At 34.8% G+C, this 16,944-nt stretch overlaps 1 protein-coding gene across 7 annotated transcripts in view; it reads left to right on the forward strand.

Annotated features, from left to right (window-relative positions):
• Window positions 1-16,944, forward strand: part of ARL15 (ARF like GTPase 15) — a 219,115-nt gene that overhangs the window by 81,391 nt on the left and 120,780 nt on the right. For all 7 annotated transcript variants that reach the window (XM_079330427.1, XM_079330430.1, XM_079330429.1 and 4 more), the window contains one exon: window positions 9,611-9,819. In XM_079330427.1, coding sequence (XP_079186553.1) covers window positions 9,611-9,819 — 209 coding nt within the window. The remainder of the gene's footprint in view (window positions 1-9,610; window positions 9,820-16,944) is intronic.

Raw genomic sequence — 16,944 nt, forward strand, 5'->3', positions numbered from 1 at the left:
CTGAATGACTGAGGGAGTCACTATCCCTGAAGGTGTTCAAGAAACAACTGGACACTTAGTGCCATGATCTAAGTTACTAGGTGGTAATAGGTCAAAGTTTGTGTTTGATGATCTTAGAGGTCTTTTCCAATTTAAATAATTCTGTGATTCTCTAGTCAGCATTTAACCTTTTAGCTGAGAAATGTGTTCCTGTTCGATGAGGGTAAAACCTGAAGTAGGCATGGTTTCGCTTGCTTCTATATGAAAATAAACCAAAACATTTTACATTTGTCACCACAAGATATCACTGTTAAATTTTCTTTTGGAATTTCTACTTCTGATATTAAAGAGAAGCTCATGTTTTGCCTGATTGCTGGAATTTTTTTGTCTTATTCCTGTGTTTTGCCTTCTGTTGTTATGCTATTGTTACATAATTTCTCTTTACTGTAGTGTGGAGGTCTTGTCCAAGCACTTAATCTCAGAAACTTGAAGGAACGCATCTTTTCTTAATAACCACTGCCTGTTGTTACATATTATTTACAGAGTGAAGCTCTATATATTTTTAATTTTTGTTGCTTTGTATTTTTAGGTTTAGGTAACAGAAATATTTGTATGTCATCATTCAGTAACATATTAACAGCCAGTATTTAAAACACAGCAGAAGTTATACTGCTTAAGGTTCTTAAATTCAGCAGCCAAGCATTCGTGTGAAACAGATGCTGACTGTGTAGTATCCTGTCTGTTTTATTGAAGTAGTATTCTTCCTTGAGGTCAAAGATGGTGCCAGTTTTTTACTGTGCTGGTTGTCTCCAAAATTGATAATGAGGCCGGGTTTTATTTCTTCATTTCTATAGGGATTATAAATTTTCAGGCAAAATATATAAAACATAGTCTCTTTTCTTTAATCTATTCTAAGATTGATTTTTCTCTTCATCCTCCTTTAACATTTAGGGACGGGGAGCAAAGTTTGTTGTTCTCTCTTAGCAGAAGTTTTTATTTGAAGTACATGATTTTAGAATACTAAAAATAGAACCCAATTTCTGTTGTTTTTTAAAAAATTGTTTTCATTTCCTAAGAAAGGAACTTGCAGTCCTAACAGAAGATAAAGAGTTTATCCAGTTTGATAAATGGTAAATGTTTTGTTTAAAAACCTTGAATTTAATCTGAAAATGTAAGAATATATAGCTTTCAAATCTAACATTAGACTTTCTTAAATGGCTTTATGTGCTGACCTGCCTGTGAACTGCCTGTTCTCTTAGTTGCTATTTTGCTGTACCAATAATCCCTTCCTTATTCCCAAGAAGCTAAAAATTTACCATTTTCCCAAAAAATTTTTTTCTATAAAACAGTAGGTATAGTTTAAGTTATTGTGGAGATGTGCCATGCTCTAGTCCAGATTCTTTCAGAATGTACTATTACCAGGACAATTGGAAATATCTGTCTTTATTATGTGTCTCAGCTGAGTAATGGTATGGAAAGAAAATACAGTTGTGATGGTTTCCTCTTATGGCACAGTAATTTTTTATGGCAACTAAGGAGGACATTGTATATGATGAACACAGAGAAGAGTGGGGAAAGACTGTAAAAATAAGGAGGATGATAACGTTTGTTGTTCAGAAGACTCTTACAGTGTTGTTCTGAAGAATGTTTGGGATGCTGAATGCTGAAGTTGGTTCTCAAGATAGATAATGGAGATGTAAAGGCAATAGGAAGCTTTTTCTTTGGTTCTAACAAATTCCAACCTGGAGACACAGTGGCTGAAAGCACCATTTATTCTCTGGGGTTTTTTTTAGTCTATTTTAATTGTAATGTTGTCAAAACAGAGTATAAAGTTGTGGTTTAGATATTTATTCAGGCCAAGATTTAAGGTCCACCCTAGTAGTCAACTAAGAATTTCAGTTGTCTTTTTAGAATAAGTATTTAATAATTAAGTTTGGTGTCTTGTAAAAAGCGGGCTTAGAAACTACAAGTGAGATGCCAAATAATGAACCATGTCAAATTTAAAATAATTATTCTGGATGTGAGCAGCTCTTCTTCTTACAAAGTTTAAAAACAGCATGATATAGGGTTTAATAATTATTTAATATTTTTTATTTATTGTAATATCTTCATATGTTTGTGTTAGGTTTTGTGATACACCCTAAAGCCATTTTCTCAAGCATAGAGAGTACATGTTGTATGGTCATACTAAAAAATTCATTTAAGACAAAAATCTCTTAAGTGCTAAGCATTAGCGGACTGGTTAATATCAGGAATGCTTATCTCCAGTTGGTTGAGCATGCACAGGAAAGGAGTTGAGAACTTGCCTCCTCACTGCTGTTGGTTCTTAAGGTTGATTACCAAAGTAATAAATTCACATTCTTACCCCAGCTAAGTTAATTGTCTAGGTGACAGCTTAAGAGCAAATAGCTTTAAATAGGTTTAGTTAAACAAAGCATGCATATTTTGCCTTAATTTGTAAGTAAAGAGCAGCAGAAAAGAGAGTAGGAGGAGAAGCCACATTGTTGTGCAGTCCAAGTTGAATGGAAAATATGAAATTCTGGAGAAGACAGCAACAGTTGTCAGGTAGTATCTGCCTGGTGAAAAAAATGGCGGATGTGGGAGAAAATAATGTTGCTCTATTAATTGGAATTTCAAGTTTAAATATTTTTGGGAAATTTCTCTCTTGGAGGTACAATACTGAACATCCTTCTAGCCACATAGAGCAGCTAACATTTCACCAAGTTAGTTATCAGAAAAGTGATCCCACAAGTAAGTGCCAGCCTAAGTCATCCACACAGAGATGAACTAACAGAAAGCAATAAAATCTCCACACTGTCCTTGACCACAAGGCACTTGACACCTCTACAAAATCTGGTTGTGGAGTACAAGCAATGCCATCTGCGACATAGCTGCATCAAACAGTTTACAGAATGTCTTAACAGATGAAATTTTTAGATGACCCCGTTGAGCTGTCCATGCTGTGAGTCGCACAGAGACATTCCACTTCCAAAAGTATTAAAGTTAGATCTGTTTGCTATCAATCATGCTCGGCCTGCCGTTCAAATGGTGCCTGTCACATAGTTTCCTCATTTCATAGATAAGAAAGATCATTTACACCTGCTTATGGATGTCTTTAACATGAGTCTGAGGAAGTTCTAATTCAACATAATGATCTTACCACTATTCCTTGAAAACACTGTGCTTTTGCTACAATTAGGTTTTTTACAGTGTGAAAAGGCAACCTGCAGTTAGTCTCACTGTGAGTAGGACCCATGCAAGCAATGCCCATCACATCTGTGTAAATGATAAGCAAAATACTGAATTTCCTAGTTAAGCTTTTTGTTGGTGGGGACTGGTTGTTTTTGATTTGAGACATTTTGTGGTAGGAAAAACTGGACATTTGGTTTGTCTGTCTGTCTCATGTTAGGCTTGCAGTACCATTTTCTTCAGGCAGAATCAAGGAATAGAGTATAGCAGCTTAGTTAATCATCAGGAACGATACAATTATTTTAGGAACAACCACCCCCCCACCCCCCCAAGAGAAAAAAAAAAAAAAGGCAGCTTTATCTTTGTTTCTAGACAGCTAAATCTTTAAACTTCCGTTGGCCAGTTTTGGCTAATTAGCCAAAAGGCTAAGCAGAAATACTCAGCTACTCAGTGGTAGACTTGCTGCTTCTTTTGTATGCCTACTAGTTTGAAGTGCCATAGAGAAAGATGTCTTTTGAGCTTAATTTGAGGTTAGCTGCACTGTTATCAAAGCTATGACTGCAGCTCAGGGGAAGGTACATTTGAACCTTGCTGGGTGCTGGGAGCAGTCTTACTGTGGAGTTGTACCTCTGCTTCTGAGACACTGGCTGTCTCAGAGTCCTCTAGCAGATGTGGGAGATTGGCACAGATGCAGGTTATCTTGTCAGCAAGCCTTTGCTAGCCCTAGAGGGCATACTGTGTACTTGTGAATTTAGAAAATGAACAACCCCAAACTCATTTAAAAAAAGAAAAAAAAGTGGTGAAGAATGGCAGTCTGTGCCACCTGCTTGCAAACAATTAAATCTTTAGATGTTGGGCTTAAATATATATTGAAGCATATTGCAGGGCACACATATCCTCTTTATCTTAAATTAATTTTTAATTTTTAAAATGAGCTTTATAGCAAATATTATGCTCTTGAGTAGAGCAGGAGATATTTGTTCCAAATTGCAAGTTTTATTTTAGCATGGTAGTATAATACATACACCCAAGTAGATCAAACTTTCTGCAGGCAACTATAAGTATAATGCTTTTGAAACTTCCAAGTCTTTGGAACTTGAATGTTGTTCCAACAGATTTAAGTATCAGAGTAAGGTGGAGATTCAAAGTTGGAGACTGCACTTAGGTTAGCTAATAAGGAAAATACTGAAGGCTTGAATTCCAGATTAATCTCACTGGGAAAGCCTGGAAGACAGACAAGAGATGACAGAGATGTTTTCCATTAACTTGGGTTTGATAAGGAAAATAAAGTACCATAAAATTATATGCATTTCTGATTTTGTATGTTCCGAAAACAAAGCAGAAATTTTTTTCTTCAACTTTTTTATTTTCTTTTCCCTTCCTATGCTGTTTTTTTCATACTGTATTTGAATTGCTGCAGTGAATATAGCTGATTTGGCAAATCTCAAAATATTCCTTTTTCTGGGGAAAAAGTGCCAATTTCCTGCTGCTGTGTTTTGTGCATTGCAGGAGTACATTGCTGGAAAACCTAGAGAAAGTAGGCTGTGATCACTTGGTCTTAGACCCTAGGAAGCAAAAGTCCTGGGGCTTTTGAAAGTGGAGAAGGTTTTGGTTTCGCATCTCTGTTTTTGCAGTAGCCATACAATGATAACTGACATTACACTCATGAAAACATTTGTATCTGTGTGGATGTCTCTGTCAAATGGGACCAATTCCATGTGCCTTCGTAGCAGGTTATATTACACAGGATTTATAAACTTGTCTATAATAGAAGGAAGCTAAAAATAAAAAATATATATAAAAAATTAAAAACAAACCCGCTTCCCCCCCCCCCCCAACCCAACAACAACTGTATACGGGATTTATTCAAGGGTGGAATACTGAGAGACCTGCCCAAGGTAGATAAGCAGCCGCATCTCTTGAATGTGTTAAGATTTCTGAGGTTTCAAGCATCTTGACTACTCAGAAAAATACATCAGTTTTACCAGTGAGGACATGATTTGAAATGAAGGTATAAACCCTACACAGATTTAGAAACATTTGTTTCCAAAGAGTTTCTTGGGGTGAGAAACTAGGTTATATTTACAGATTTTGCAAGAATGGAAAAAAATGATCCCTTCCCTTCTTTCTTTCTCCCCCACCCATGGACCAGTGTTGCAAATGAAAATATTTTGTGGCAGAGTCCTTGGCATTTTATACCTTTATGCCTATTAAAAATGTTCTGTTTAGTATCAGTAGAGGAATGATTTATACAGTATTTTAATTAACCATAAAACCTTCAGAGTATGTGAGTGGGTGATATATTTAAGGTGGTAGAAAAGCTGTTTGCAGCCTGCATTCTTTCGTGTCCCCAAGTTAACTGTTTTTGATGGGAAGAAAAGAAAAGGTTTTCCCCTCTATTTGAGACTATAACTTCTCCAGATCTGTGATGCATTTTGAGGTTAACAAGAGCTTTCATTTGCAGACTGGATGGTCTTGAAGCAAGGGCTCTGTGACATTCATTGTGCTCTCGATGGAGAGTTGCTGCAAGTCTGACTGACACGTGTAAATTTCTTTCAGTGATTTTTTTTCTGTAATGCTATGTTCTGTTCTCTTGAAAGTACTGAAAAGGAAGGAATTGAAGGTAGCCTTAAATCACCACAGTGAATGAAGATGTAAATAGAAGTATTTGTATCTGAAAGGAAGATTAGCAGCTCTTTTTTTTTTGCGTAATATATACTGGGGTGTGTACTTGTATCTGTATGTGCTGGTTCAGGTGCATTTTAAACTGCACATAATCGAAAATCTTCCTCCCAGCTTCCAAGGGGTACTGTTAGCACTATTACAAATAATTAACAGTGTTAATATGGGCACACTGTTTCTTTGACTGATGATAAAGAAAAATATATTTATGTGATATTTAAAAATATTAAAATGAAGGTCATTAAAATTACAATTGATTGAGTAAATCTGTTCTGTAGTAATGCTAAATGATTGGGGTTTTTAATTGCAGCATCCTGTCATTTTTCTGTGAGGAGAGGTTTGGGTTTTTCCTGTTATAAAGTAATTCAAGCCTACTATTTGATTGAATAGTATTTTTTCTTTTAGAATAAGTGGTGTGATTGTATTGTAGTTTGGATTTTGGTGGGTTTTTTCCCTCTAGTTTATTTATAAATTGCATGTTTTATACACATCACAGGACTCAACCCACTCTTGTAAGTTCCTTCACTGCTGAGGAAACAAATCATATCCTTAGCCATAAGTAGTGGCTCTTGCTTGTGTTTGAGAAAGTTGCTACCCTGAATGTCGTGTTTTAATGAACCTATCACATAGCATGTTCCTTAGGTCTAATGTGAATTATGTTTTTCTGATGTTTTAGAGATTTATTTTTGCTTGCATTTTTCTTTTTTTTCTTAATTCTTAGTTTAGGCAGATAATTGGTTGGAGAAACAGGCATACAGTTCAAAGCTGTTAGAGAAACACATGATAGCAGGCTGACAAAACTAAGTGCTTATTCTATGTGTTACTATTGTTTCATGGGATGTTTTGTGTACTAGTTAAGTTAAATTCCTGCTTTTATCACATCACATCAGTCTTCTGAGAGCCTGAGGATGCCTAACGAGTACATTATTACATTCTGGATTTCCAAAGACCTCAGACTTTGGATCTTCCTGTCTTTGAAACCTTTGGAATAGATGAAAAAATTAATAAGACGGTTTTGTTGAACTGCATCTAAAAACAACTGCATGCTTTCTAAGTCTGTATTTGTCATGCCACTAAATATTAATGGCTGAAACACTACTCATAGGCAAGTATTTCTTGTCTGGGATAACTCTACTCCATTGCTCTAAGGAAAGAACCTAAGAGCAGATTCTGTTCCCTGGATATGAAGAGTTAAGGCAAAAGAATATCACGTTATTTGTCTTGTAGAAATTGTGACTTCCAGCTGCTGATAGCTTATTGATGCCAAGAATTATTTTTCGAGTGCAGTGCCAGAAAAATGGTTTGAAATGGCACCCTAAGGTACATGTTTTTATCAGTCTTTTTTCTTGTCTGCTTAGTGCAAATTATTTTTATTCTTAAAGCTCAGGTGATTTCCTCAGAATTGAAGTACAAGTGATTTCAGGGCATACCATTAGAGTAAAGGAAGGTCCCTAAGGAAAAACCAAGTTTCATGGTACATTATAAGTTGGTTCTTATGACTATAGTGTGGTGACTGACCAGAGCTGGAAAGAAAAGAACTGCTATACTTTGGTGGTGGTTCTTTTGGGACAGCTGATGTGGACGAACAAAGCTGAGCTGCTAAAGAACCTGAACCGAAAAGACAGGGCCATAAGGTCAGGGAATCAGCATACTCCTTTTCTGGCTTCAATGTCCCATGTAGGGATCCATGAGCTGCTTTTTTCCAAATGCTTGCATACAAGAGGTCAAATGCTGTGCAGTTCGCCACAGTTTTTCTTTTTAGAGTAAGTATGGTTACAAAGGTAAGACTCAGATTCTAGCAGTGAAATGTGATTGAAGAGTAGGTGACTGATGCTTAGAGCAAATAAGACAGATGCTATGTGGCTAGGAAAAAAAAAATGCCTTCAAAGAACTGATTGTGGTCTTGGTGTTTAAGTTCATAGAAAGTGATTCTCTACTAGTTTTCAAAGTAATGTGATACTTCAGATACCTGCAACACTGCTGTGTGTGGCTATGTAAATAGTGTCCCTCTGGCAACTTGCTGTACTGGGTTCTGAAGCAGAAAGCTGTTTGGAAAGACTGGGTGTCTAACAGATGCTATAAAATTCTCTACAAGTACAGTCCACAGATATTTCTGTGCTACAGAAACATAGAATTAGCTGCCATTGCAGTCTCTCTTCCGCATATATAATATTAGTCTTCAGATCTTGATGATAAAATAAATAGAGCATCAATCCTGTTTGTGCATTGTTATTTTGAGTCTGGTTAAATCAACAGGGCGAAACAAGTCCCATGACCACTTGCCTTTAATTAGTCAACTCTGTAGGTTTCTTGCAGAAAAAAAAAAAAAATTAGGTATGACTTCAGTATTTTCTCTAGGAAAAAGTGTGTGTTGATAGCTTATGCTGGGTACAGATGCAGAAAAAAAAGATGATGAGGGTTCCAGTATGACTAGTAAAAAGACACAACTGACTCCATTAGGTGAGATTTGAGTACTTTTGAGTTGCATACCTAAATTTGATGGGACAAAATGTTTATTTCTTCCTTCACTTTTGTTTAGTGGCAGTCTTTTTGGTTGCACAATGTGCAAATTAAGTTAATGTTTTAAGTATTGCATCAATATTATGGTCATTATTTTGCATTAAAATCTCATTAATGTTGCCCAGAAATTTTGTGTCATTTTGTTTCACTGAAAAGTGGAATTTAATTATTTTCAGCTCTTGGTTCTTGTGTATATATGGAAGTTCACTTTTTCCTGTCTCAAAATAAGATGAATGTCTGTAAAAGATACCTTCTGCACATTTCTGCAAGTCACTGTCTGGCAGACATGTCAAGTTTCGTACTAGACTATTGCTACTGCTGTTCACTGTTTAGTGTTTGTCCCCATGAGTGTAGTGCCAGATTCAGACACACAATGAATAGCCCATATCCAAATCATAGTTTAGATAGTTTGACAGCTGTCAAATACAATTTTTTTTTCCCTACCTCATTGCTTCAACATATGCTGCTCTCCAGGGGAGACAAAAGCTTTCTGTTGATAACCTTAGTGCTTGGCTTCTGTTGAGATGGCTGAGTGCTGCTGAACTGTGTCCTAAAAATTACTGTGGCATATAAGCCTGTACAGTCACTCATGTGTCTCCTTTTGGGCTCTTCCAGAATCCTTAGTGTGGTTAACAGAGCAAAAGTAGTTGAACTGAATGCCTTTGCATGTTGTCACCATAGCTCCTCATTCACTGTTCAACTCACTATTGTATCATCATTCTCCTCATTAAGTATTTAATTACTTTAATAGACTTTCCTGACACCTTTTTTCCCCAATTATGAAGTAGTTGCCTGATGGTTTGGAGAGGAACTAGAAAGCCTCATCAGAAATGAGCAACTGCCATGACAGAAGCTGCAGGTTATGACACGGAACTGCAAAGCAAAGTGAAAAAGAATGAGTAAAGATTTAGGTATTAGTGCCAAGATATTAGAGTGAGAAGGTAAAGGATTAGGCTGTGTGGTACTGTAAGCATGGTAGTTCTGCCAGAACTCATTAATAGAGCAGAAGCTTTAATGGAAGAAAGCTACATTGAGTCAGCTTCCTTCCTTATTTAAACAATGTTGATTTGACATTGGTGTGTGTGTGTGTATTTTTTATTGCTCTTTTCTTTTTATTCTTTTAATGATAGTTAAGAGGAAAAATGTGGTTAATTCTAAGTAGAGGGTTTATTTTCATTTTCAAGTGTTACATTTGTTAATCTATTCTTGCTTTAATTAGTTCTCATTATTGTCTTGAAAGGAGCTGACAATATCAGGAAATACTGGAGTCGCTACTACCAAGGATCCCAAGGGGTAATATTTGTACTAGACAGCGCCTCCTCTGAAGATGATCTAGAAACTGCTAGGAATGAGCTGCATTCTGCTCTCCAGCACCCACAGTTATGTACTTTGCCGTTTTTAATACTGGCCAATCACCAAGACAAGCCAGCAGCTCGCTCTGTACAAGAGGTATGTTAATGTGGCAGCTTCTTGCCTATTTGTATTTAATTTCTGCACACCAATGATCCACTATCACTTATCCTGACATCCTGGTTAAGGACTGGCCTCAGTTTCTTCTTTACTGTAAGTACACAGACCAGGAACAGTCCCAGTCCCTAAAAACTTAGTCCACTGCACTCTGTACAGGCATAGTTGTTCTGGAAAACAGACAAGTAATACTTGGATACAAACAGATCTTCTGCTTTCACCATATTTTGCTTAAGGGAGAAAAGATGTTTTTAAAGCTAGTCTTATGAAAAACTGCTGGGACACAGATTTTTTTGTTTAGCTTGGGTTTTTATTTGCTATTAGTTTTAATTTTGCACTGTTCCATTACTCCATTCTTTTCAACTGCTTAAAGCAATACTTTATGGCCATACATTGTCTTTTTTATGTAAAAGCTTTTTCTGAACTGCTGTGTACTGATGTGAAGTCAGAGTTGCAATTCCTGTTCTGAAGTCCTTAACTGGTTCTGATCTTCCTGTTCCAAGGAGTAATGTTTTTGTCTAACTTCTAGCTATCACACAGTAAATTATGTAATTGTTCTATTCAGTGTACCCTTTGCTCTTCAGTTTCTGAGAAATTTGTCTTGTCTACATTCCTATCATGTCAGATACATTTGAGGAAATGCTGAAAACTACTTCTGAAATTGTAGAAAGAAGTTAAAATTTGGTTGTGTCATTCTGTTCATAAATGTTATTTAAAGGACTCCTCTTCTTAAGGATTGTATGTGAAATCTGTTTGTTCTGTGGGTGCAGCAGTGCGAAAACTGTTTCAGCATCTTACTGTGTTGCTGCTTTGTATTTAAGGAGATTATTTCTTAGATTTTTCTTTTTCTGAAATACAAAGTTTTAGACTTTTCAGCTCAGAACGAATCTGTAGAGTAGCTGCTCTTTGTACAGAATAAGTGAACATACAGCCTTTACTTCTTTATTGCTACTTGTGTCTCCTTTCTGAGTCAAAACAAATTAAGCTTATTATATGTTAAGAAGTGGTATAAATGTGAATGGAGTATTTTTACTCATTTTAGCAGTATTTTAGCAGTGTTTTTTAAGAAGAGATTGTGACAGCTATGTAAAGTAATTTTTTTAATTGTTGGTCCTTTTCTTTGAGAATTAATTCTTAGGAAAAAGGAAAAAAATGGAATTTGGATTTAATTTATCAAGTTGCATAAAAAATAAACAAAAATTATGCAGGGATAGAACCTACAAGTTCTAGGTTTTGTTCATATAAAAACAGATATAGAAAGAAGTAATGAATATTGAAAGGAAATGTAGTATGGATTTTGATATGTAAGCTTAATAATTTGTCCCAGTTTATTATGCAGCATAAAAGCAAAACATGCAGTTCTAAATCTCCCATTTAAAAAATGACAATATCCTGAGAACAAAACTGATTTAATAATATCATCCAAATATGTGTCCTGGCTTTAACTTTTTCATAGAGCAATACAGATCACATTTTTTCATCCACAGAAGAGCTGTTTCTTACGATTTAAGTATTTATTATTTTACTATATTATTCATTTTTAAAGTGGCCATATTTGGTTCAATATTAAGTAAAGTTTTTGATAGCAAATACAATTTAATAAATGTTCTTTGTCCAATTTCATATTAATAATGAATGCAATGATGGTTGGTTTGCTTTACAGCAAATTATACTTATAACTCTCTCATTTTGCAGCTGAGCCCATGTGGATAGCTGGGCCTGAATTGAACTTTATGTGTATTTAGATTTAGCATTTCTTTCTTTTATTGGCAGTACTCTCTTTTTCACCTCATTCTTCATTACCAGTTGCTTGAAATCTCAGTAGGGTAATAGATCTCTGCATGCTTATAATAGCATTTAAATGGGTTTCTACTGCATGCTTTAAAAAAAAAAAAACAACTTACAGTTTATTATCATGTGTTGTTTGTTATGTGTTGTTTGTTACTATGTGTATGAAATACAGAATACAACAGTTTTGTTAAACGTGCACAGTACGTGCATATTTTCAGGAAAAAATCCCCCACATTTTATCAGGAGCTGAGTGATTCTGAAGTTCTTTAATTAGGAGTAGTGAAAAACAAAATTAAAAGGAAAAAAAAGGAAAAGAAAAGAAACGGAGAGAGAGAAAATATTACAAAATTATTATATTGCCCCTGAAAAAGATGATGATCTGTGTTTGCTGTGTATACAAAGTAGAAGCCTTATTTGGTCATTTTTACCATGTTAAAATGGTAATTTCTTGCTTTCCAAAAAGCTTTGCTGTGCTATTGTCCTCATTATTGAGATGTGGAATAGAAGTAAAATGATGAATCATAAGACCATTGCTTATTTAAAACCAACATATGTTTGTAACAAATGTAATATGTTGAGCATTGATAGTTTTATTAGAATTTTTTCAGAACTAAATCCATTAATTATAGGTATTTTCTTTATTTTTTTCATGTGTACAAAGACAGATGAATCACAGGTGATGTTTAAAAATATGTATGCGTTTTTTTAGGCAATAAATTTCCTTTCTTTAATGGATGTGAAAGTACTCCTTGGAATATAAGGAAAATGTCTGAGTTGAGTGGTGCATAGTAGGAAATACAGAAAAATACTTTTCTACAACAAAAATTCTTCACAAAACTGTGAAAGTGCCAAGCAGTTTCTGCAACAGTTGTTAATTATATTTTTTGTTGGGAAGTTCAGTTGCTTCAGTTTTTCAAACTGTTGCTCTTTATTTAATGTGTTTTTTTCCATGCATTGCTTAGGTAGAAATGATACTGTAGAATCTACATGCTGTAAATAATAAGCAATGTCATGAATAGTTCAATTCACAGTTACAATAGATACTTACAAGAATATCCAAATAACTTACTTACTATATGAAATGCAATTTAACCTCATTCATTTTCCAGAATATACTTAATATTACTGAATTGACCAGGGAAAATTACAAGAGAAGCCAAGCTGACATACTAATCAGTAAATGTAGTCCTCTTTTTGCCTTGAGTTCTGTTGCTGGTTAGCTGTTTCATAGTTATATTTTGATTTTAAAATGAAATCAAGAAAGTAAATTTGGCATGGCATTTCATTGTAGAAACTATAAATGAAGATGTCCCTAATATTTCTCTTATGTAGACTTCTATGGTGGTTATTCTATTTTCCTATGTCAAAGATATTTGTAAGTTGTTCAGGGTGGTTTTTTTTAGTGTTTTTACAGGGTTTTTTTCAGAGTGATAATAGCACTTACTTAAATGTTTTCAAATATCTACTAAGTGATTTCCACTGAGCCATCCTGAAATAAAATCTGCCTATATTAACCACACCATAAAACTGATATAACTGTTTTTGTTTCAGTCGGTTTCCTCCAGAATAACCTTATTTTAGATTAAAATTACAGTAATGAAGAATTAATCATATGTAAGTCAGTTCTGACTGTAGTTTTGGAAACCTTATGAAATAGCAAATAAAAACTTTCACAAATGAAAAATAAACTTAGTTACTCAGCATGTGAGGGAAGGTGGTGGCCTATAAATTTGGCTATGGTTTCCAAAATACAGGGTGCAGTTCCAAAACAATTTGCCTAATTATGTTTTTTTTAAATAAGTATCTTTCTGGCAGAATGTGCTTTTGCTTTTCTACACAAAAGTACTTTTGATTATTGAAACTGGTTTTGATTAGTCAGATTTCTCTTACAGGCTTAAAATGTTGCAGGAGAGTTATGGTGATAAAGGTGTTTCAAATTGCTTTAAAAACGAATGGGCAATACTATGATTATCAACTTATTTTTATTTAATGTCTGCTACATTGCATATGAGTATCAGAAGCTGGATATTGCAGTGGATTCTTGTGAGTTGAACCAGTGTGCATAGAGAGCCCCTTTTCTCCCAGGCCAGAGCAGCATTTAGGAGCTGCATATGTTGAAAGTTGTGTGTAGCCACTATATTTTAGGATCAGGCTTTTCTGGATGCTCATCTGATTCTGTTCAGGACCCTTGGAAGCCACATAGGACTCGCCAAAGGACATACCAAATTGAATTAGTTTTTCCAGTTCACTGGTGAAGCAGCTACTTTTTTGGCAGTGTGTTGACTTTTGGGTGGTTCTGTTTTTGTATTTAAGGCTCTTTTGAAGTTTGTAAGTGCATTAGATGATAAGTTTAGGTCCATTCCATTTGAGCTATTCTGTTCTAAGAGCATATATGTGAAGACATTCATAGAGTGTAACCTGTTAGTGAGTTTTTCTTCAGTTATCCAAAAATTCAGGCAACTAAGAAATTTCTTTCATATATTTAAATTGGTGAGCACTAGTAACAGGAGAAATCACTGATGATCTGTTCCAAATTCCTATTTAGAAAAATTCTAGAACTTTTTAATATAGTCTTACTAGTTAACAGTAAATCAACTTAATCTCAGCCTATTTTAAGATTATACTGTTGTTTTAAATACAGTTGTCAGGAAAAGAGTAGGAAAGCTTGTGCTGATCTCAAGTGCAGGTGGTTTGTGTTTTTTTTTCTTACATACAAGACCTTACTTTAAAGTTGAATTGATGGGAGTGTGAAACTCCATAGGACTGTCATTTTGATTTTCTTTTTTTTCTTTGTTAGACCAAGATTGTAAACAATATTTTAAATGCAAACATTATTTTCAAAAGTGACTGAGAAAGGCCTGTTATGTATTTAGATGGATTGTGATTTGAGAATATATTCGAGAATATATGGATTTTGAATCATTGGGAGTGTTTAATTGGGTTTTCTGCTAGCAGAATAGTGGAAAGTGACTCTCCTTATGAAGAGAGCCATATTAGGGCTGTGAGGGCTGTTATCTAACACTGTGCCAGTTTCTTCACTCTTGTTTATGTCTAGAAATAATTTTGTATAAACAATGTCTAGAAGTAATTATGTATAAACACATAAGCAATGTCTTCTTGAAGACTTAAATATCTTAAGGTTGAATAACCATTGCAGGAGAATGCTCAGGTTTGCCAGCATCTGTGTAGGCTCTTAATGGTGGTGGGGATCTGAAGCATGCTGCAAACTGGTCTTTCTGGGTCTGCCAATGGTCTAAGCTGGCTATGTATCATAGGCTCAATTCCAGGATATAATCACTTCTGTATATTCTAATGTCTTTGTACTGTTTTTCCATAATTCATGCTGTTTGTGGTTTCTGTTAGTTAGGGGAAAATGGATTCTCTTTGGAAACCCTTTCAGTGTATGAATTATGGATATCATTACTAGCAATCTGGAAAACTGTGTTGAACAGTGACACCTAAAGAGATTTAGCTTAAGAGAGTACACAGAATCTTAGCTAACAGTTTTGAGCAAATGTTTTCTCCAGGCACAGGTACTGCAAAAAATTAAGCCTACAGCCATGAGTGCAAATGAAAGATTTCTCTGCAGTCTGTCCCATCCTCACCTTGCTCAAGTCTCTCAAATCTGAGTTTTCGAAGACCAGCTGTTGCAAATCTGTGTTCTTTGTGACAGGAACATCCAGAGCAAAGTTAAATCGGGGACAGATTTTTTGTTTCTCGAGGAACTGTTTCTGAGATGATTTATCTTCAGATTACTGCAGTAAATAGCCAAAATATAGATTCCTACCCTGTTTTTGAGATCATAGTGACCTTAGTGACCTTAATATTTGCGATCCCCTCACTGCAAATACTTCTTTTCGTCCAAGGTGTATCCCATGATATTTGAAGATTGTTTTGGAGCTAGACTCTGCTATTTTGAGTATTGGCTGCTTCCTTCACAACTGCGGCCTTTGAGGGAACAGAAGAATTATTTGTCAGACTTCAGTTATGAACACATTTGCAGGAGAAGAGAATATTATTAAACTGGTGTTTAGACAATATTAATGTTGCCATGTTTAGAACAATGCAGTACTAACTCCTATATGCATTTCTCATATGGTCTTCCATTCTGATTAAAAATTTCTTCATACTTATTAGGAAAATTACTTAGATATAAAAGGGATTGTATAATAAAAATAATATATAAAAATGCAATATAAAACAAGCAATTTAAATAAATGTGAGTAGATTAATATTCTAGCTAAATGTGAACAGCAAGGAATTTCATACAGTTGCAAGACTGAACCCAAACAGTAACCACACTTTCTCTTTACACGAATTTGTGTTTCAGCACTCTGGAAAATAATTTTCCCCTCTTACTTAAAAATGAATGTTCTAGAGTAGGTGTGCAATTACTTTTACTGGACTTGAGAGAGAGATAGGAAAGAAGCATTTATTTTCACTGTATGCTTTGAAAATTTAGTGACTTCCAAGCAAAGAAAGAAGAGAGAAAATGTCACTCAAAAGAGAAAGAGTTGGCTGCACTTGTAGAACTAAACGCAGTGACTGTAAAGACAGAGTATAGTCTCTATAAATAAAAAGTAAATTTATGAGAGAAAGTCTAAAATTCTTTCAGATACAAATCTATATGCACATTATAGTAAATGTTTTTATTAAATATTTTTGTACTTAAAAATGCTTATGTGGTATTTAGTAAAGATTGTTAGAGAAGAGCTTCAGTTCTTTCTGAAACCTATTTTGCTTGGTAAAAAGTTGGTATGCTTTATTAGAGAATTAAATGAAATCCTGCAGCCTGTTGGATACAAATCTGATCACACAATGATTATGACCCTTTTGAGCCTCTATGTCTGTGACATTGCTGTTCTGGGGAATTCCTGAATGCTCAAAAATTTAATTCTGTTAGTGACATCTTACATGAACAAGAGACTATGTATTTCTTTCAGAATTAAGAACTATTACAAATGGAACACAGTAGTGGCTATATAACTACTTTCCAAATACAACTCTAGCATTTTAGCAAAAATGGTCTCAGGATCAGTTGAAAAAGAATGGAAAAGTATTTAGTAATACATTGGATCAAGTTTGTGAAAACTCTTGTATTGTAAAAATGATTTAGTATGTGTTTTTCTTTAAAACATTCATCCTTTATGGATATATGGATATATATGTACTAGAACGAAATCTCGAGTTCAATAATACAAGCTCCTGCTTTTTAAAAGAAGAGGACGTACCCTTCTATTTTTCTCTTAGTGCTAAAATAACTTTGCTGATTAAAGGCAAGTTAAATATATTGTGACCCTTATATTTTGCAAGAAA

This window comes from Erithacus rubecula (genome assembly GCF_903797595.1).
Source record: "Erithacus rubecula genome assembly, chromosome: Z".
NCBI classification, from domain to species: domain Eukaryota; kingdom Metazoa; phylum Chordata; class Aves; order Passeriformes; family Muscicapidae; genus Erithacus; species Erithacus rubecula.